This window comes from Chiloscyllium plagiosum, unplaced genomic scaffold (genome assembly GCF_037043375.1).
Source record: "Chiloscyllium plagiosum isolate Xiang-an unplaced genomic scaffold, Cpla_swu_hap1 HiC_scaffold_1, whole genome shotgun sequence".
Taxonomy (NCBI): domain Eukaryota; kingdom Metazoa; phylum Chordata; class Chondrichthyes; order Orectolobiformes; family Hemiscylliidae; genus Chiloscyllium; species Chiloscyllium plagiosum.
Genome location: NW_028270139.1, coordinates 20,710,607 through 20,734,031, shown reverse-complemented (window position 1 = coordinate 20,734,031; position 23,425 = coordinate 20,710,607). Strand labels below are relative to the sequence as shown.

At 40.3% G+C, this 23,425-nt stretch overlaps 1 protein-coding gene across 1 annotated transcript in view; it reads left to right on the top strand.

Moving 5' to 3' along the window:
* Nucleotides 1–23,425, top strand: part of ablim2 (actin binding LIM protein family, member 2) — a 332,680-nt gene that overhangs the window by 174,071 nt on the left and 135,184 nt on the right. Inside the window, exon 12 of the mRNA XM_043698357.2 lies at nucleotides 589–706. Coding sequence (XP_043554292.2) covers nucleotides 589–706 — 118 coding nt within the window. The remainder of the gene's footprint in view (nucleotides 1–588; nucleotides 707–23,425) is intronic.

Sequence of the window (23,425 nt, the reverse complement as noted above, 5' to 3'; positions counted from 1 at the left end):
TGAATGGAATTCACTGCAGATTGAAATATAGACAGTAAAGCTTTAGATTAATTTGCATTTGTGGAGAGTTGAATATGAGAGCTTACACATTGTAAGGAACAGCCAATTCTGGAGAGAACGATGGTATAACTGAGGGTTTCAACAGCAAATGAGCTGAGGCAGGAATGCAGTCGGATGATGTTAAAGAGATAATAGCAGGTTGTCTGAATGAAAGTTGGGGTGTGGCAGGGGTCAAGTATAACAAGGTTATAATCAGTCCTCGACCTCAGGCTATTGCCAGGGTGAGGAATAGAGTTAATAACTATTTCACTGTCTGTGGCTAGGCTTTAATCTTCCCCAGTAACTAGTTGGAGCACTATGGAATGAAGCTAGGACATTCTAATATCAAATTGATGGATTCAGTTTGACTCTGATGGTGAGGATATATTTTTCCCTTGTTCCTTAGAACTGCAATAACACTTGCATATCCAGAGCTGAACTGCCCCGAGTAAACATAACACTTGTAATCACTATTAACTTTGATCCAATGAAGGATACTGACTTCTGCTAAACAGCACATATCAAGAAATCCTTTTTTTTCCATTACAGGATGAACAGGAAGGACCAAGACAACGTAGAGCCTCCAGCCCTGGATCTTTTGGGTCTCTTGGTTATGGACGTTACACACCAACATGGTCTCGTTCACCCCAGCATTTCCATACACCAGGTAATAATTGCCCTTATTGCAGTGTGTCCTAACATAAAAAGGCAGACACTAAAATAAGCTTTCCACTTGAAATATTTGAGATTCATGAACACTTTGATTACCTTATTCAATGGTTGATCTCACATTCTTTCTAGTGTTGTAATATTACAACAGAACAACAACTTGCATTTATATAGTGGCTTTAATATAATAAAACATCCCAAAGTGCTTCACAGGAACCTACTCAGAAAAATAGAGGAATACCAAGTCAGAGCAGGAGTTATTTGAACAGGTGATCAAAATACTGGTTTAAGAACTATGTTTTAAGGACTGATAGGAAGTTGGAGGAGTCTAGGGAGAGAATTCCAGAGCTTAAGATTTACACAGCTGAAGGCATATTCATCAAGAAAATGCAAGACATCGTAATTTAAGGAACATTAGAGTTTTTAGTGACTTGTAGGACTGGAGAAGGCTACGGAAATTGAGGGATGGGATCTTAAAATTGACGTATTCATGAACTGGGATCCAGTGCGGATCAGCAAGTGCAAGCATGGTGGGAGCTGAAAATGTGTTGCTGGAAAAGCGCAGCAGGTCAGGCAGCATCCAGGGAACAGGAGAATCGACGTTTCGGGCATAAGTCCTTCAGGAAGGTGGGAGACTGGTACTTGGCTTTGGATGACCTCAAACTTATGGGAACTGATTAGAGCCATAGAGTCATAGTTGATGGAAGGTCATCAGAAAACTTGTGGAATTTTCAAATGTGGAGGTACCAAATTCACGAGTGAAGACTCCAGCTGAAGATAGAATGAGGCATGGGCAGAGATGAGTGATATTATGGAGGTGGGAATCAGCATACTTGGTGATGGAAAGGATATAGTGCAGGAAGTTCAGGGCAGCACCAAATAGGGTGGCAAGGTTGCACAAAATCGGACTGCTTTAGGATAGAGTAATAACTGGAATTGTTGCAGAGGAATTGGAATGAGGAAGAATGACATAACAGGTGAAAAATACATTGATGTATTCACAGATGGCCATAACTATGATTGAAGTAATAGAGGTTGAGAAGGTTTTTGAGATGACAAGTTCCTGGTAAATGTATAAAATTTTAAATACTCAGAGGCCCTGAGGATAACCTTATAGCAAATACAAGGGGGTAATCAAGCAGTTGGAGGGGGCAAGGATATTGGTGTTGTGACTTGGAGTCCAAATCACAGCTAGACAGTTACCCAAGAGGCCTTGTCAAATTTAATGTCCCAAGTTCAGTATGAATCCACTTCTAAAGAAGACATAGTGGACTTGGAATTTTAACTCTCTTTCTCTCTTGACAGGTACTGACGTTTAAAAATCATCTGTATTTTTCTTTTATTACATCTTTTTAAATTTAATGATTAGATTTGATTTATTTCAACTTGGTTTCCAGGCCACAGAGAGGCAGTTTAAGAGGCCGGTTGGCTCTCAGCATTCGCCGGGGTGCTGAGTGGAAATCAGTCAGATATAGGATGAAGTTTGGGGATTAGTGGGACATTAGAGACTGAGGACGATAGTTGGACAGTGGAAATCTCAAGGTGAGTTGGACGTCAGAGGTGAGATTTCAGATAAGAGGTTTGGGGGTGACAATATGGTCAGCTAATCAAGAGAGTTAGATTGAGGATGGTTATTGTCCGGGTAGCTTGAGGTACTGAGAGGAAACAGATTTGCTCTGTCAGCGTTCAAGCACTGCTGGAAAGGTGCTTGACTGTTTCATCCAATCATTCATGACTTGTTTCTGTTGCTGAGTTCTCCAAATCCCAACAAATCTACTGGGAGATGTTAAATTTAAAGGTCAGTGATAATCAACTTAAATGGACCCATTTGACTTTTTTTTAAAGATACCATTCTCTATCACCAGGAAAACACCCATGTGGCTAGTGAAACATTAACCAGCAAAACTTAAGTAATGCTTACTTCAAAAGTGAAGGGGGGGAAAGGTGTAGGAGGAGGAGGAGAAGATTAAGTCAAAATAGAATAGGAGGGGGAAATAAAGCGCTCCATCCCCCATGGTGTGCACCTCTCCCTATAGGTGGACACCATGTGCTCCATCTGCAATGATGCCTTATAAGGTTGTTAATTGCTGCACTAACTATCCATTTTACTAGATTGGTTGAGGTCCTGACTGCAAAACATGGATGACCTGCAAATGTAAATGCATCTCGTTTGATTGCACTCATTATTCATCAGCAAATAATTATTCTATTGACCTATTCATGCCTCACCCACCCAACATTCTTGGGAGTTAGACTAGAAATTGTTTTCTCCATTGCAAAGAAAAATAAATAAAGATTTAATAGTCATGTGAAAAATTAGGAAGGGTTTACCTATAAAATTAAGATAAATTGTTTCCACTGCCAGGAGGCATATTAAACCAGGTCACAGATTTAATGTGGTTGGCAAAAGAACCGAAGATGAGATGAAAATTATTTTGTCCTTCAACACTATGAATTGGATTGCACTTCCTTAAAATGGGGTGAAGGCAGACCCAGTGGTAATGTCCAAAGAGAACTAGAGAAATGAACTATTGATAATGGAAATATTCGCAGGTCTGTGGGGGCAAAGAACTGTAGTGACAATATTTAGGTAGCTCTTTCAAACAGCAGAAACAGACAGGACGGACTGAATGATCTTGTTGAATGCTGTAACATTCTAGGTGGGTTTGCTTCATGTGGGAGTTTAAAATCTTAAGAATAAGATACCTGGCCCAAACCAATTTCCAGCTGAGGCAGAAAGATGGATGATCATACAGTCTCCAGGTGAAAGGTTAAAACTTCAAATGTGACATTGGCTGCCTGCCATGTTATCATTCAGTTTTTTCGTATTTAACTATGGTCAACCATTTAAAGCCTTAGGAAATCTGACAGCAATTTTCAGGTATAACTTGGTCAAACCAGAAGATGAGAATATTGACACATACTTATTGAAAACAGAAAGCTTGCCTGAGGAGGCAACTCCTACAAACCTTCCCTATAAGACCTCTGATTTTCCAAGACACTATCTCCAACTAAAATACATCGCCTCATGTTAGTGTGTTGAACTTCATTTGCCAATTATTTGCCCATTCTGCAAGTTTATTAATTCTGTCCTGTAATTACTTGGAGTTCTGCTCAACATTTACCATCATTTGTGCAATCATGGTGTCAATTGAAAATTTCAAATATGTATTTTTGTTTCCATTTTCCAACTTATTCATGTAAATCATTGATATAAATTGCAAACAGAGTTATTTTCAGCACTGATCTACACAGATCACTTCTTGACAACTTCTGTCACTCTGATGAATTATCCAATATGAGCAGTCTCTGATTCTGTCTTGAAGCTAGGGAAGAAATTGTGGGATTCCTAGCATAAATGTTGATATCACCTACAATCATGGGTGAGGGTTTGGAGGACTAGAGGGTGGCTAATGTTTTGACTTTTATTTCAGAAAGGTTATAAGGAGAAGCCTGGGAACTATAGACTGGTGAGTCTGACATCAGTGGTGGGTAAGTCTTTGGAGGGGATTCTGAGAGATAGGATTTACTTACATTTGGAGAGGCAAGGACTGATTTGAGAGAGTCAGCATGGCTTTGTGCATGGGAAATCATGTCTCACAAACTTGATTGAGTTTGTTAAGGTTGTGACCAAAAAGATGGATGATATACATTATCTACATGGACTTGTCAAAGCCTTTACTAATAGTTCCACATGGTAGAATAATTAATAAAGTTAGATTACATGGGTTTCAGGGAGAGCTTGTCAATTGGATACAAAATTGACTTGATGGTAGTAGGAGAGATGGTGTTGGAGGGTTGTTTTTCGGACTGGAGACCAGTGACCAGTGGTATTCTGCAGAGATTGGTACTGGGGCCACTGTTGCTTGTGATTTACATAAATGATTTGGATGAGAATTTAAGAGGCAGAGTTAGTAAGTTTGCAGATGACACTAAAATTGGTGATATAGTGGACAGTGAGTGAGTTATCTAAGATTACAAAGGGATCTTGATCAATTGGGCCAGTGGGCTGAGGAGTGACCGATAATTTTATTTTGGATAAATGTGAGGTATTGCCTTTTGTTAAGATGAACAAGGGCAAGACTTATACAGTTACTATGGGTCCTAGGTGGCGTTATCAAACAGAGGGACCTAGGGGTTCAAATACAAAGTTGCATCACAGGTAGAAAGGGTTGTTGAGAAGGCGTTTAGCACTCTTGTCTTCATTGCTCAGACCATTGAGTATAGGAGCTGGGACATCATGTTCAGGTTGTACATGATCTTGGTGAGTCTGCTTTTGGAGTACTTTGTACAGTTCTGCTCATCCTGCTGTAGGAAGGACATTATTAAATTGGAGAGAGTTCAGATGAGATTTACAAAGGTGTTGCCAGGACTGGAGGGTTTGAATTCATCACTGCATTGGCACCACCTCGTGCTCCCGCGAGGAGGTTGAGCAATTCATCAACTTCACCAACACATTCCACCCTGACCTTAAATTTACCTGAACCATCTCTGACACCTCCCTGGACCTCTCCATCTCCATTAATGACGACCGACTTGACACTGACATTTTTTGCAAACCCACCGACTCCCACAGCTACCTGGATTACACCTCTTCCCACCCTACCTCGTGCAAAAATGCCATCCCGTATTCCCAATTCCTCAGCCTCCGCCGGATCTGCTCCCAGGAGGACCAGTTCCACCACAGAACACACCAGATGGCTTCCTTCTTTAGAGACCTCAATTTCCCTTCCCACGTGGTTAAAGATGCCCTCCAACGCATCTCGTTTACATCCCGCAACTCCGCCTTCAGACCCCACCCCTCCAACCGTAACAAGGACAGAACACCCCTGGTGCTCACCTTCCACCCTACCAACCTTCGCATAAACCAAATCATCCGCCGACATTTCCGCCACCTCCAAACAGACCCCACCACCAGGGATATATTTCCCTCTCCACCCCTCTCCGCCTTCCGCAAAGACCGTTCCCTCCGTGACTACCTGGTCAGGTCCACGCCCCCCTACGACCCACCCTCCCATCCTGGCACTTTCCCCTGCCACCGCAGGAACTGTAAAACCTGCGCCCACACCTCCTCCCTCACCTCTATCCAAGGCCCTAAAGGAGCCTTCCACATCCATCAAAGTTTTACTTGCACATCCACTAATAACATTTATTGTATCCGTTGCTCCTGATGCGGTCCCCTCTACATTGGGGAGACTGGGCGCCTCATAGCAGAGCGGTTTAGGGAACATCTCCGGGACACCCACACCAATAAACCACACCGCCCCGTGGCCCAACATTTCAACTCCCCTCCCACTCTGCCGAGGACATGGAGGTCCTGGGCCTCCTTCACCACCGCTCCCTCACCACCAGACAGCCGGAGGAAGAACGCCTCATCTTCCGCCTCGGAACACTTGAACCCCAGGGCATCAATGTGGACTTCAACAGTTTCCTCATTTCCCCTTCCCCCACCTCACCCTAGTTCCAAACCTCCAGCTCAGCACTGTCCCCATGACTTGTCTGGACTTGTCCTACTTGCCTATCTCCTTTTCTACCTATCCACTCCACCCTCTCCTCCCTGACCTATCACCTTCATCCCCTCCCTCACTCACCCATTGTACTCTATGCTACTTTCTCCCCACCCCCAGCCTCCTCTAGCTTATCTCTTCAGGCTCACTGCCTTTATTCCTGATGAAGGGCTTTTGCCCGAAACGTTGATTTTGAAGCTCCTTGGATGCTTCCTGAACTGCTGTGCTCTTCCAGCACCACTAATCCAGAAAATGGAGGGTTTGATTTGTAAGGTGACACTGGATAGGTTGGGACTTCCTTTACTAGAGCATACGAGATTGAGGGGTGTTCTTATAGAGGATTATAAAATCATGAGGGGCAAAGATAAGGTGGATAGTCAAGGTGTTTTCTCTTCAAAACTGGAAGGCGTATTTTTAAGGTGAGAGGGAATGATTTAAAGAAACCTGAGGGGCAACATTTTCATACAGAGGGTGGTTCATAGGTGGAATGAGCTGCCAGAGAAAGTGGTAGATGGGGGTACAGTTACAACCTTTTAAAAGACATTTGGACAGTATTAAAAGTTTAGAGGGATATGGACCAAACACTGGAAAATGTTGCTAATTTAGTTTGGGAACATGGTCAACAGGGATGATTTGAACTGCAGGGTCTCTATGACATTAGCATTTATGAACAATGGTAGGTTATTTGGTCCTTTGAACCTTCTCTCCCGTTTGATACAATTCTGGCTGATCTGGTTGTTATCTCAACTGTAGCTTTTTGACTGCCCTTCATAATAAATAAGTCCCTGATCTATTAAAAGTCTAGCCAACTCTGATTTGAATAAGTTTGGTGACCCAGCTTCCACTTCATTCTACAGGGATGAATTCCATACACTAATTACCTTCTAAGAGAAAAGAAATCACCCTCCTGCTCTGAAGCTGTATTTCTCCCACCATTTCCTGCAACCCACAAGAGGAAATATATTACTGGGTGGTACGGTGGCTCAGTGGTTAGTACTGTTGCCTCACAGCGCTGGGGACCAGGGTTCGATTCCCGCCTCGGGTGACTGTGTGGACTTTGCACATTTTCCCTGTGTTTCCTCCGAGTTTTCTGGTTTCTTCCCACAGTCCAAAGGTGTGCAGTTGAATTGGCCATGCTAAATTGTCTCTTGGTGTTAGGTGCATTAGTCAGGGGTAAGTTTAGGGGAGGGGAATGGGTCTGGGTGGGTTACTCTTCGGAGGGTCAGTGTGGACTTGTTGGCCAAAGGGTCTGTTTCCCCACTGTTGGTAATCTAATCTGGTACTCAACTGATTTAGTTCTCTGGGATCTTGCATATTTTAATTTGATCGCCTCTCATTCTTCTAAACTTTGATAGATATAGATATAATCTGCTCAACCTTTTTCAAGCCATAAGTCCTTCATCTCAGGAATGAGTTCAGTGAATCTTCTCTGAACCACTTCTAATGTCATTATATCTTTTTTTTCAAATAAGGAAACCAAACTACACTCTTTCTGATGTAGACTCACCAAGGCCCTGTGCAGTTGCAGCAAGATCTTGTGGTTCACATCTAATGAAGGAATTTAAAAACTTGTGAAGCTAAAAGATGTCACCATGCATTGCCAGTACTATTACAGAGGAGCATTATTCATGCTCAGCCCATATACTGTAACATATTTTCCACTTATCCCCACACTAGACCTTTGTTAAATTACCATTATTAGCATTTTAATTTCATAGCTACTTTAAAGCTGGAAGAAATTATAGAATGCTTAAATTAAAGGTTTCTTTATCTCTGATGCTCTCAATCATTGACATTAATTGGTTTTGGAGTGTCACTGAGCAATGAAAATTCTTAAGAACAAATAGATCTTCTATGTGCAAATAATTTAGACAATTCTTTTTATTCCTAAAAATCGAATTGAGTTTCTACAGAAAACACATTGGGTACATTGATGTCATCCTCACTAATCTATCTGCAGCAATTCAAGTCTGGGCATCCATAAGGCACAGTGAGCTTTTAGCAGCACAAGAAACATACTCAACCACAAACCGTGTCGTCATGGTCTGGCATATCCTCCACTCTACCAATACCACCAAACCAGAGAATCAACACTGGAAAAATGGAGAGTACAGGAGGGTATACCTCGAGCTGTACCAGACATAACTAAAAGTTTGGGGCAGCACGGTGGCTCAGTGGTTAGCATTGTTGCCTCACAGCGCCAGGGACTCGGGTTCAATTCCAGGCAACTCTGTGTGGAGTTTGCACATTCTCCCCGTGTCTGCGTAGGTTTTCTCTGGGTGCTCTGGTTTCCTCCCACAATCAAAAGATGTGCAGGTTAGGTCACTCTAAATTGTCCATAGTGTTCAGGGATGTATTAGTCTGGGGTAAATGTAGGGGAATGGGTCGAGGTGGGTTGCTCTTTGGAGGGTCGGTGTGGAACTTGTTGGACTGAATGGCCTGTTTCCACAATGTAGGGATTCTATATTCTAAAGTGAGATGTCAACCTGGTAAACTGACAACACATGACTGAAAACTAAGCTCTTTACACACCATGCCCGAGACAGAATTACATAATTCCACAACCAATAAGTCTGATTTAAGCTCTATGTTCTTACCGTATTCAGTTGTGATTTATGGTGGGCAATTGAACAACTCACTGGAGGAGATGCCTCCACAGATATATCTGTACTGAATGATAGGGCAGCACAGCACATCACATCATTGCAAAACATTAGGCTGAAGCTTTTGCGAGCATTTTCAGCCAAGAATGCCAAGTGAATAATATATCTTGGCCTCCTCATTACGTCCCAGCATCACAGAAGCCAGCCTTCAGCTTATTTTATTCACTCCATTGATGTTAAGAAGCAGTTGAAAACACTGAAATCTGTAAAAAGCAGAACTTATTTATGTCATCTGCAAATTTAGCTATCATGCCTTCATTCCCTTCATATAAGTCATTGATATAAGTTGTAAAAAGTTGAGGTCCCTGCATAGAGCCCTATATGACTCCATTTGCCTCATCTTGCCAATCAGACAAAGGATTATTTATGCATACTCAGTTTTTTTTTGCCAGTCAGCAAATCTTCTATCATGCCAATATGTTATCTCTAAGCCATGAGCTTTTATTTTCTCCAATTACCTTTGATGTCATACCTTATCAAATGCATTTTGGAGATCTGTGGTATGTCTACAGGCTCCATTTTATCTACAGTGCATGTTATTCCTTCAAAGAACTCTAATAAATTGATTAAACATGATTAATTTTGATGAAATTATGCTGGCTCTTCATGACCTCCTCAGGTTTTCGATCTGCACCACTGTAATAGCTCTCATGACAGATTCTAATACCTTTTCCAGGACAGACAGCAAGCTAACTTGGCTTATAGTTTCCTGTTTTTTGCTTCCTTTCCTTCTTGAATAGAGGGGTTATTTTTGCTACTTTTCCAGCCCAATGAAACCTTCCCTGAATCTAGCATATTTTGGAAAGTTCATACCAAAGTACTTACTACATTAAAAAATTATAACTAGCAGTTTCTAGTTCATAAGATTATAAGACCATAAGACATTGGAGCAGAAATTAGGCCATTCAGCCCATCGAGTCTGCTCTGCCATTCAGTCATGGCTTGACAGGTTTTTCAGCCCCATTTCTCACTTTGTCCACATAACCTTTGATCCCCTTGGCAATCCAGAACTTATCTATATCTATTTTAAATATACTCAATGACCTGGCCTCCACAGATTCACTACACTCTGGCTAAAGAAGTTTCTCCTTATCCCTGTTCTAAAAGATCTTCCCTTTACTGTAAGGCTGTGCCCTCGGGTCCTCGTCTCTCCTGCCAATGGAAACCTCTTACCAATGTCCAGTCTGCCCAGGCCGTTCAATATTCTGAAGGTTTCAATCAGATTCCCTCTCATCCTTCTAAACTCCATCGAAAATAGTCCCAGAGTCCTTAAACATTTCTCATATGTTAAGCTTTTCATTCCTGAGATCATTCACATAAACCTCTTCTGGACCCGCTCCAGGACCAATTCATCATTCCTGAGGTATGGGGCCAAAAATTGCTCACTATACTCATTAATAATTACCCATTAATAATTATTCAATCTGATTTGTGAAGGAGATACAGTTGCTTGCCCAGTTCTCTCAGATCCCAGATGACTTGTAAAGAGCACCATTCTGTTTCTGTGTCTCAGTTTTAGCTACTTCTAGTCTAAAGTCTTACAGAAGTCAGATGGTTACTGGCATGTCTAATGGCGTGTTTAATCTGAAAAAGAATGTTGATACTTAAGAACTAATCTCAGGGAACAATTTATTTTTGGCTTTAAAGCTAATTCACTGTTGAGTAACAATGCTCTTACCGTATAAATGCTTTCTATCTCAGGAGAATCTTACAGTATATCATTGTTGCAACAATGTACAATTTTCAGGCACACAAACATTTTCCCACGAGCAAGATGACTGCAGAGACCACCTTCACAATGGAGGGAGCTTTGCTGCTACAGGCTGTGTGGCCATTGTGTGAATATGTCATGGCAAAGATATGAGGGAGGAGCTGGCCAGAGTTGATTGGAACGGGAGCCAAGCATGCAAAACAGTGAAACAGCAATGGCAGAAGTTTCAGGGGGTAATTTGGAAGGTGCAGCAGAAATTCATCCCAAGGAAGAAGAAAAATACTAAGTGAGGGGGAAACAAAGCAACCATGGCTGACAAGGGAAGTCAGGGACAGCATAAAATAAAAACCATATAATGTGGTGAACATTAGTTGGAAACCAGAGGATTGGGAAACCATTAAAAACCAGCAGAGGATAAGTCATAAAGCAATTATGTGGGAGAAGGTGAAACATGAGGGTAAGTGAACTAATAATATATAAAAAAAGCAAGAGTTTTTTTAGACATCTGAAAGGTGAGAGAGAGGCAAATGTGGACTGCTGGAAAATGAAACTGGAGAAGTAGTAATGGAGAACAATGAAATGGCAGAGGAACTTAATCGGGACTTTGCATTAGCATTCACAGCGCAAGACTCCGACAGCATACCAGAACTTCAACAGACTGGACAGAGCTGAGTATAGTGGCCATCACTAAGGAGAAGGTGCTGGGGAAGCTGAAATGTCTGAAGGTGGATAAATCACCTGGACCAGGTGGACTACAACTAGAGTTCAGAAAGAAATAGCTGAGGATATTGTGGAGGCAACGGTGGTGATCTTTCAGAAATCACTGCAGTCAGAAGAGTACCAGAGGACTGAAAAATGACTAATGTAACAGCCCTGTTTAAGGAGGGAGTGAGGCAGAAGATAGGAAGCTATAGGCCCGTTAACCTGACCTCAATTTTAGAATCCATTATTAAGGATGAGATTGCAGAGTACTTGGAACTGCATAGTAAAATAAAATTGAGACAGCACAGCATCATCAAGGGAAGGTAATGCCTGACAGATAAGTTAGATTTATTGGAGGAGGTAGCATGCAAGTTAAATATCGGAGAGCCAATGGTCATGATCGGTTTGGATTTTCAGAACGCCTTTGACAAGGTGCCACACATGGAACTGCTAAGATAAGAGCCACTGGTATTAAGGGCAAGATACTGGCACGAATAGAGGATTGGCTGACTGGCAGAAGGCTGAGAATAGAGATAAAAGGGTCTTTTTCAGGATCACAGCTACTGGATATTGCAGTTCCTCATTGGGACCATAACTATTTACATTATACATTACCAATCTGGACAATGGAACTGAGGCCATTGCTGCTAGGTTTGCAGATGACACAAAGATAGTAGGAGGAACAGGTAGTGTTGAGGAAGTGGGAGGCTGTAAAAGGGCTTGGACAGGCTCAGAGAGTAGGCTGGTGAAATACAATTTGGGAAAGTGTAAGGGGGGTTATGCACTTTGATAGGATGAATAGAGGCATAGACTACTTTCTAACCAGAGAAAGGTTTTGGAAATCTGAAGAACAAAGGGACTTGGGAGTCATAGTTCAGATTCTCTTAGTAGTAGAAGAATGATCCAGGAATGTAGGTCTTGTCATATGAGGAGCATTTGAGGATTTTGGAACTGTAGTCGATAAAGTTTAGAAGGATGAGAGGCCTGGGATAGAGTGGATGTGAAGAAGATGATTCTGCTAGTAGGGTTTGGAGCTTTTTGTCAATAATTATAACTGAAAGTTAACAAATAGCCATTCCTCTCTTCCTCTGTTCATGGAAGCTCGTTGTGTGGGAACATATGATGTCATATTGCCAACAAAACAGCAGTAACCACAGTTTAATTAATTAATTGCTTGTGAAGTACCGTGGAATGTTATTGAGAGACATGATTAGGTGCGAGATATAAATGCAAGTTCTTTACAATTCCCAATGTCATCCACAGTCACCAGGGACACATCAAATGGAGGTGAGATGTTTCTTTAGGGGAAGCAGTTTGACAGAGGGACAGTCTGCCTCACTGATAGATTTCTTTGGGATTGGTAATGGTGGCTGCCAGAGTTCTGCTCAATTTATTCACTGTCTAAGGATGGTGTCTATCAGAACAATATTGAAAAGGGATTAATATAACTTGTGTGTGGAAGATTAGAACCAATCTCGCTACCAATCCTGCTTACCGAATACATTTAAACAATTTTCTCTCTTTACTTGCATCCTTTTGTTCTGCTCAGAGCTCACCTCTGCTGGTATTCATTCTCTGCATACTGGTAGTTACAGCTCCTTGTCAACTCACTCCAGTCCTCCATCCACTCTCACACCTAACTATGTTCCTTATTTTAAAGGTAAGATGCACGTGCTGAATTTGTTAAGATGTACCACTCTGTGCCTATCCAAAGCGATAGGGTCTATGCATGTTTGTATAGAAAACTTGATGTCAGTATGTTTCATCAGGAAGTGTTACACACATAGATAGCTTTGAATCTTGCATAGTATCCTTTTAGCATATTTAATTCAACAGTTATGTGGCAAATCAAAGCTGCATTGCAAACCTGTTTTTCAAAACATTTTTAACCTTTCAAAATCATGTAGTGTTTGTAAGTAAATTTAAGTCATTACTGCAGCCCACCTTTGTAGTTCAAACTGGTATTACACAATATTTTTCCTCAATATAATTAAGGTACATTTTCTGATGCTACACTCTTTGACATGTGGCTTTTTTTCAAACAGAATATGAAGTGGAGAATTAAACATGGAAATGAGTACACTAAATTTGCAACACAGTCAATTTTCCAGTGATCAAAACTCACTCTAATGTCAATGGTTTCCAAATGAGCAATAGAAAAGGCTAGTCAATAGCTCCTCTAGTCATTATAGGCTTTGAAGAATTTGAATGATTTTCTAAGAATATCCGTAATGTGTTTGGCATGATTTTATATTTACGTGTGCAGCGGTGCAATGCAGGTTTGCACATTTTTCCTGGAAGAGCACCATTGCACAAGTCATTCTTATCACAAGGGTAGTATTCTGACCAGATGTAGCAGTGAGACATATTTTACGTATAAATCAAACGAAGGTACAGGCAAGCGGGTAGAAGTGATCAAATAACAAAGTGAACTATTCTACAATAGTAGAAAATGCTCGAATTTTAACAAGTACAGGTTCAGGCAGAGTGGGTTTACGGTTTCAAAATGAACTTGATATGTTGGTCCCCAGATCCATGTTTCAATAAAGGTGCTTGGAAGTAAGCAGGAAATCCTCATGGAGGTTTCTGTCAGTAATTAAAATATTTAAATAGCCATATTCAAATATTTAAATTTTGTACTGTACTGAAACCAGAATTCTGGCTTTACCAGCAGGTACATGGACTTCCTCAATTCTGTGGAACTTAGTCAACAAGATGAGTGGGGAAATATTAGTTAATGAAACTGAGAGGCCTGAAAACATTTAGCGTGTGAAATTTTATAGCTGCTGGAATCTTGCTCACTGCACATGATCTGAGTGTGTGATATTGCTGTTTCACACTTCATTTCCAACTATTCTGAAGTCATTTCACTTACCTTGGATTTTAAAGATTTTGATCTTATTTCCTTGCTGTCAGCTATTGCTGAAACATGTGAACGCCTTATGCAGTTAATGCTTTTAACCTCTTGACCTCCATTGAGAAGTAACAGGAGCAGCCACACTAACAGCACTTGGAGAACCAGCAATAACAAGGGCTGCCTTCCATGCAATCACATTACCACTCCATGGAACAAAAACTGGATAGAGTTCCAGTCTGAAGAGTCAATGTCCCCCTCATAGGGCATGAGCAAGAGAATGAGTTTCTCAAAAGTACAGAACAATGATCTCTAAATACATCAGGCGTTTTGAGAAGCCTTTCCTGATATCTGCTGTGTTATTGAATAAGACATCCTTCCAAATGGATGAAGTTGCTGTTATTTCCACAATTTCATAATTTGCTGTCACAAGTGTACATCAGAAGAGAATATGCCATTGAGGTAATGCAATTTTAGCCAAGGCTACCATTTCCATTCACGTTAACTTTGATGATGTCTGTCAGCCTCTCAGATTTGCTGAAGTACTCTCTTGAACAGAGAGTCATTAACTGTGAAATCTGGCAAACTTGGTGCACTCAGATGGGGATTGATTTATCATTCGTAAGGGATTCCAGCCTTCATGTTTCAATTCATGGGTGCAAGGTTATCATACAATATATCATTGGCAGCTACCATGATTAATTCATCCTGCAAATGTCCCATCTCCATCAGGTTTTTACATTTTCACTGGTTGTGAATATTTGGATTCTTGAAGACAGGGGTTATTTTTCTGAGGACCTGGTTAATGGTACTAAGTCGCAGTTTAAGAATTTCTACATTAGAATTCAAACTGTCCTGATTTATTGGACAACAAAGCTTTACACTTAATATTTCACTAATGGAAGCATTGAATGGTACACGAGCTCTACTCATGTCAATCTAGTCTTTGTGTGACTCTGTGACTTCCAGGGTATTCTGTTCTTGATTCACTGAACCTGATATCATAATTCACAATATCCATCATTTGGGCGGCACGGTGGCACAGTGGTTAGCACTGCTGCCTCACAGCGCCAGAGACCCGGGTTCAATTCCCGCCTCAGGCGAATGTCTGTGTGTAGTTTGCACATTCTCCCCGTGTCTGCGTGGGTTTCCTCCGGGTGCTCTGGTTTCCTCCCACAGTCCAAAGATGTGCAGGTCAGGTGAATTGGCCATGCTAAATTGCCCGTAGTGTTAGGTAAGGGGTAAATGTAGGGGTATGGGTGGGTTGCGCTTCGGCGGGGCGGTTTGGACTTGTTGGGCCGAAGGGCCTGTTTCCACACTGTAAGTAATCTAATCTAATTTTAAGTCAGCCAACTTAACTCTAGCATACAAAGTAACGCCTTTGCAATTTTAAGATTACAACTCTAATTTCCTCGTTTAGCTTAACTGTTGGAGATGTACATTTTCATAGCTGCAATGCTTCGCTCTTTCACTTTAGCTATACATGCCATTGCCTGTGCTGAACTCTGAGTAGTCTTTAACCGCATATTTGCAATTTATGACCAGTGGGAAGTGCTCCTGGCTTCTAAAACAACCTAAGCTTAACTTGTACTATATATTTAAAATTCTATCCAATTAATATTCAGTCTTGGCTTCTACTTATGATGATGCTAGACTTTGCAGGCTGAAACTCAAATGTACAAATATGCCTTAGCTGTAACACCACTTGTCAGTTCTTAAACAAACTGAATAGTATTTTATTCCTTAAAGAGATGCCAACTTAAAGACTTCTGAACAACATCTCAATAATATAAAGCTCTTCTTCCTTAAATGTATGAACAATGTGATTCAATAACTAAAGCCTTGGTAATTACACCAATTTGTCAATGGCATGAACACTATTAGTTTACTTTTTCACTTAGGCAGGCACTTCAGTCTCAGGATGCCTTTCTTCTTCCCCAGAGGTGGGGTTTATGTGGTGACTAAAGAATCCAGTGGTGGATCTACACATCCTGCCACATCCTGTCTCCATTAACAGCTATTCACCCTCCCCGCCAGATCGTTATCAACTCCTTTGTTTTTCCAACTGTTCTCTCTCTCTTTGGGCTCCATCCCACCTATCGTTTACTCCTTACCCCTTCCCTCTACTCTATCTTTTGCAAATAAACTGACATTTTCCTAGCTACCATCAGTTCTGGAGAAGGGTCACTGCATCTAAAATGTTAAGTCTGATTTCTCTTCATGATGCTGCCAGACCTGCAGAGCATTTCCAGCAACTTCTGTTTTTGTTTCTGATTTACAGCATCCACAATTCTTTTGGTTTTTACTCCTCAATAGAATCTCACCAATGACTGAGGTCAGGATAACTGGTCTATAGTTTCTTGTCTTCTGCCTCCCTACCTTTTTAAACAAGGACATTGCATTAACCATTTTCCAGTTGTCTGGAGACCTCCCTGACTCCTGTGATTCCTGAAAGATCATCACCGATGTCTCAACAACCTCCTCAACTGTTTCCTTTAGAATTCTGGTGCACAGTCCATATGATTTATCCACCTTCAGGTTCCCCATCACCTCTTTAGTGATTGACACTAGACTCACCTCTGCCCCTGATATGCTGCTGGAGTCTTCCATTATGAAGGCCATTGGAAAGTACCTGCTTAGCTCCTGTGCCATTTCTTGGTTCCCCATTACTACTTCTCCAACTTCATTCTCCAAAGATCCAAAAATCAACTCTTACCTTTCTTATAATACACACAGGAAAAATATGGCCAAGTACATTACTTAAAAATGACTACTGAATTTCTGAGCTCATTCAGAAATAGGGAATAAGATACTTGTTAAGAGTGAGCACAAGTGCATAAAATAAAAGAGAAACTTCCCAAAGCATTGGAAATTCTTTCAAATCATGAAATTAAATTGAAGGGTGCCTCGATCATCTGTGCTTACAAGACATGGAATAATCCATAGCCCCCAGTCAGAGTCAAATCTCAATTATAAAAACATTGACTTGTCATTATGCAGTAATGCAAATTCAGTTTTGACGTTACTTACAGAATGCTACTGATTAGAACATTTTTTTTCCCCTTCATTTAATAGCTGACATCAAGGCAGTCTTGATTGTCTTTGTGTGTCTCGTTTTGCCATTGCTATCTCAAAACTTAGGTGGATATATGATGTGCCTGATAGTGTACTGCAGCATCATTTGTCTAGCTTAGTCAAGTGGCTTTGGTGTGTGTGATTCTCTGCTGCGATTACATCATTTTATTATGTGTCAACTTGCCAAATGTAAAACTGCCAAGGAAAGATTTGCAGTGTTTGAATGTAAATACTATGTTTTGTACCATTCATGTTTATTTGGAAGACAATGCATACCAGTGATGCATAAAGCTCTTCAATATATCTGTGACATTTTACTGGTGCAGCAATAATTAAGCCACTCCTACAATGCTATTGTAAAATTGGAGAGTCACTTGGTGCAGAAGTACTTACATCATCGCATGTTGACTGTTTGAAATAGCAATCCAGCAAGCCTCATGGCCTTGCATTTTTTCTGTGTTCCTGCACCTTTTGTCCTTTAAAATATATATCCACCTCCCTGTTGCAAGTTGCTATTGTATCTCCTTCCATTACCCTGTCAGACAGTATATGCAAGATCATCATCATTTGATGAATAAAATAATTTCTCCTCATCACCAATGTTCCCTTTGAGATGCAGAGCCATTCGTAGCCGCTGGATGGTTAACGCATGTCAGTTAGCTTATAAACACATTGACATCCACACAAGATGATGATGATGCAAGGTTTTGCACAGCAGCAGGAAAATTTGAAGGGAATATCACTCAACATCTCCTGACTTATTTTGCTAAACAATTTAAACCCATCTCATCTGGTTACCAACCCACCTTCTAATAAAAACCATTTGGTCAAAAGAGAAGTGTGGGCCTGAATAAAACTGCAGGAAATCTGTGTTGGCTTGGTTACGTGATGCAATCCTGCTGACATGGCATTTTACCAATGACAGAATCAGATGCAGCGAGTTGCCCACCCCAAGAAAGTGGGTGGCCACTTTACATAATTTATAGCTCAATAGGTGCTATTTTTATGGGGTCATCTATACTTTACTGATGGCAGGCACCTCTCTCTGTCTTTCTCTCCTGCTGTTATACAATATAGATATTCTAATCATTAGATAGCTAAAGACTAAACAAGTACAAGGAAGGATTGATGACGGCAAACTTCCTGAAACAGTCCTTACACTGTACCTCTTACTGGTCAAAGTGACAAATGCCACAATACACTAAGGAGTGGTCATCTGGGAAAATGCTTTTTGTGGCAAATTCAATGTCCAACCCCAAGAGTGGCACTATTGCCTGAATCCTAATGAATGTAACTGCTAAACTGAGCCTGTGGTATGTGTTGAGACAACCAATAAGGAAAAAATTTACATGTTAGCCTTATCGATCGACATTTCTCAGATGTAACTGTCCATGACCATATTGGTAGAAGTGACACTACACAGTCCTAGTGCAGACTATATCTTGCCTTTACATTGAGAATATCCTCCACAAATAGGGTCAATTTCAAACCGATCTAGCAACTCAATATTTGGAATCCATGTGATATTATAGACTATTAACAGAATTTTATTCAAACATATTCTGTAAACTTATGGCCCAGCATACCCACCACTCTACTATTATCCTCCAGCACTTTTCATCAAACCCCTGGTTTGAGGGCATGCGAGGAGCAGCACCAGATGTACCTAAAAATGACTTGTTAATCTGTAAAGCCCTACAGTGCAGAGCTACTTATGTGCCAAGTAGCTCTGCACTGTAGGGCTGTAGAGATGCACGATTCAATGACCAGTGGATCAGCAGTCTTGGCACATCCAGTCATGAATGATTGTGGACAATTAACAACTCACTGGAGGAGGATGCTGCACAAAAATGCTTATCCGGAATGATGAGGGAGCCCAGAACATCAGTGCAAAAAAGACTCAGACATTTAGCCAGAAATAGTTAGTGGACAATCTGTGCCTCCTCTTGAGGTCCATGGTGTCACTGAAGCTAGCCTCAAGTCAATTCAGTTAATTCTATGTGATATCTCAAAAGGCTAGCAGCTCTAATAGCACCAAAAACGTGTGCTCCAGAACTAAACAAGTTGTTCCTGTACAGTTATAACATTTGTATCTAATTGGCAGTATGCAAACTGACTCAACTGTGTCCTGTCCACAAATCCAATTCACCCCATTCCCTTCAACATTTTCTCAATTTTCTTACTGGCTGCAAAGGCCTTCAAGCTGTCACTGCCAAACCTGGAAGTCAATTCCACAATCTGTGTGCCAGTGCCAATTACTGTACGTGGAACATTGGTGCAGCTGCGCTTCAAGAATACACTACTTACTGTCACATTCGTCTCTTCTCAACCATCAGCAAGGTGATAAGAGGTGTAATTGACACTGCTATCCTGCAGGAGCAAGTGAGGACTGCAGATGCTGGAGATCAGAGCTGAAAATGTGTTGCCGGAAAAGCGCAGCAGGTCAGGCAGCATCCAAGGAACAGGAGAATCGACGTTTCGGGCATAAGCCTGAAGAAGGGCTTATGCCCGAAACATCGATTCTCCTGTTCCTTGGATGCTGCCTGACCTGCTGCGCTTTTCCAGCAACTGCTATCCTGCAGCATTCATTCAACAGCAGCGTGATCACTTAATTTGGGTTGTGCCAGGTCCACTCAGCTCCTGACCTCATTAAGGTCTTGGTCCATACATGAACAAAGGAGTTGAACTTGAGGGGAAGTCAGATAAGTATATAAGTGGCACATGAGTAGTTCTGCACCGTAACGCTTTATAGGTTGACAAGTCATTTTTAGGTACATCTGGTGTTGCTCCTAGCAACTGCCCTTGACATTAAGGCACCATTTTACTGAGTGTTTTTTCAAGAAGCCCTGCAAGACTGGAGTCAGTGGAAATTAGAATAAAACTTCTCTGCTGGTTGGAGTCACACCCAGCACAAAGGAAGATGGTTTTAGTTATTGAAAGTCAATTATCTTAGCTCCAGAGCATCACTAAAGATGTTTTGAAGGGTAAGGTTCTCGATCTGCACTTCAGCTGCTTCATCAATATTCTTCCCTCTGTCATGAGGTCAGAAATGGGGAAGCTCACTGATGATTGCACAATATTTATGACTCCTCAAATACTGAAGCTATATATGTCCAAATTCAACAAGACCTGGACAACATTCAGGCTTCAACTGATAAATAACAAGTAACATTCATATAAAACCAGTGCCAGACAGTAACCATCTCCAGCAAGAGAAAATCTAACCATTGCCACTTGATATTCAATAGCATTTCCATCTGAGTCCTCCAATTTCAGCATCCTGAGCATGAGCTTTGCTGAAAATTGAGTGGAAAATGAACTGAACCACCCACATGAATATTCTTGCTCCAAGCATAGTCAAAGGCTTGGAATTCAAATAGCCAATCACAATAGAGTTACAAGAACATCTTTTACATAAAAAGAACTATTTTTAAATCAATTGAAAACTTACAATCATTACTTAACAAATTAATACTGAGAGAAAAGGGCATTGCATCTAGTATAGTGAAAACCTTGTCATCTAAAACTATTTATTCTAGGAATATAACAGTATTCTATTTTCTTATCAAGCTTCTCATGCTATGGATGTAGGTTTGCTCGCTGAGCTGGAAGGTTTGTTTTCAGACGTTTTGCTACCATACTAGGTAACATCATCAGTGAGCCTCGTGTGAAGCACTGGTGGTATGGCCTGTTTTTTATTTATGTGTTTAGGTTTTCTCGGGTTGGTGATGTCATTTGTTATTTTAATCGGGGGTGGTACATGGGATCCAAATCAATATGTTTGTTGATAGAATTCTGGTTGGAGTGCCATGTTTCTAGGAATTCTTACGCATTTCTCAGTTTGGCTTGTTCTAGGATGGATGTGTTGTCCCAGTCGAAGTGGTGTCCTTCCTCATTTGTTTGTAAAGATACTAGTGTGACTGGGTCATGTCTTTTTGTGGCCACTTGATGTTCATGTAGCCTGGTGGCTAGTTTTCTGCCTGTTCCCGGAGGCTCACTGATGATGTTACCGAGTATGGTAACGAAACGTCGGAAAATGAACCATCCAGCTCGGCAAGCAAACCTCAACCCGAGCTACAAATCTTCTCAAAACTTGTATGTTTCTCAGTTGAAGAGTTCTTACTAAGTAATTATTGTAGATGAAATCTCTTGGGTTGTTTGTTCAATTTGGCATATTATGCATGATCTATACATTGAAAATGGCTTATAGAACAAATTACATCCCCACATCCATACTCATGCAAATCAAAAAATGCAAACTCCAAATTTGTACAAATTATTAGTAGTAAATGAAATTATTCACAATTTGATTATGCTGAGTTTTTTCTTCCAATTTGACTGTAATTCCTGAAAATGTATAAATCTCATTATTTTTGAGCACTGTTTTAGCGGTCGAGGTGAGTGGGGTTTGATGTGCTTTGGGCTCTGACGTCCTACAAACAGTACAGTGCTGTGAAGCAAAATTAAAAATGGAATCGGTTAGTTTTGGATCTACAATTTCACTCAAATCATCTAATTATATGTGCAATACAACTTGGTGACTTTTTTTGTAGGATCATTCCATCCCCAAATTTGCAGCTGGAAAATGAATGTTTTTAATGAAAACGTCAGCTTTCTTTTCAAAGAGAACTTCAAGGACATTTGAAAGTCTGCTCAGTAAATTAAGTTTTTTTTCATGACACTATACAAAATTAAGGTCACTAGCATGGCTGCATTGAAGCTATGTAGCTAAATATTAACTAGATGTAGCTCAATCAGCAAGGCCACCTTTATTTGGAAACACAAAAAGGACCAGTCTCTCCTACTGAGCAGGGAACTTGGAAATTGGATGCTGTGCTTTAACTTCTTGATTATCTCATTTTTTTTATATATTGCTTCAAAATGCACAAACCTTATGTCTGTTATAAAATATATGCACAAATACAATAGTGTAGTTTTAAATATTATTATGTAGCCTTTCCATCTTGCATTTGGCAGATCTTTTAATGACATGTCAAACCTTGCAACCAGTTATTAAAAACCTAAAGCTTTCAGTAAATATGACTATTTATATTAGCTATTTAGCCCGGCCTCAAATACAGATGGAGAAATCCATCAGAAAAATTCAAATTATCAGTAAACAAAGCATTCTAGAATTTGTTCATCTACAAATTCAAACCAAAAACTGAAATCTGTGTTATTTACCGATAATTAATACTTTTGCTTCGTTCAACATTATGTAATGCCATAGTAAACTTTATGGGTTTATATTTTAAAACATACAAAAGTTGGAAATGAAGCAGAAAGGGTAAAAACTTTGCCAAATGATCATTTTCTGTTACTAAAATGTCTGATATGACATTCCTTATAAATATGACGCCCATATCACATGAGAGAATAATAAAAAAACCAATAATTATACATATTTTTTATGTTGCTTTTGATTTTCTATGGCAGATAACTTGTAACAAATCATAAGAGATTGCCTCATATTTAACCATTCAGCCTTTTAGAGTGTAGTGTAGCATGGTAAATGCATACATCATTTGACATTCTGAGATTATTTCTTGCATAGACTTAGAACCTGTGGCAAAATGTGTGCACTTTTATCTTTATCTGGATATTGTTACTGTCCATGCTTTTTCAAAATTATACTGATGAATCTACTACTAAATGAACACAGATAATGTACAATTATCTTCTGTCTTGGCACAGTTTATACAGCTTGGTATATTATGTAAAATGGTCAAGTACACCATCTTTATTTAGAAACAAAAAAGGAGCTGTCTCTCCTGCTGAGTAGGGAACTTGGAAGGTGATGCTTTGCTTTGACTCTTCCTGATTATCTCATTTTTTTTCTTTTTAATATTGCTTCAAAATGCACAAATCTCATATGAGTCTGTTATAAAATGTATGCACAAATATAGTGGTGTAGTTTTAAATATTATTATGTACCCTTGCAATCTTTCATTTGGCAGAATTCTAATGAATTGTCAAACCTTGTAACCAGTTATCAAAAGCCTATCTAAAGCTTTCAGTAAATATCATGACTATTTGCACTAGCTATTTAGCCTGGCTTCAATACTGATGGAGAAATACATCAGAAAAATTCAAATTATTGGTAAACAATGCATTCTAGTATTTACAACTTCAATCAGAAGGCCAAAATCTGTGTTATTTACCAATAATTAAAACCTTTGCTTGGTTCAACATTATATAATGCCAT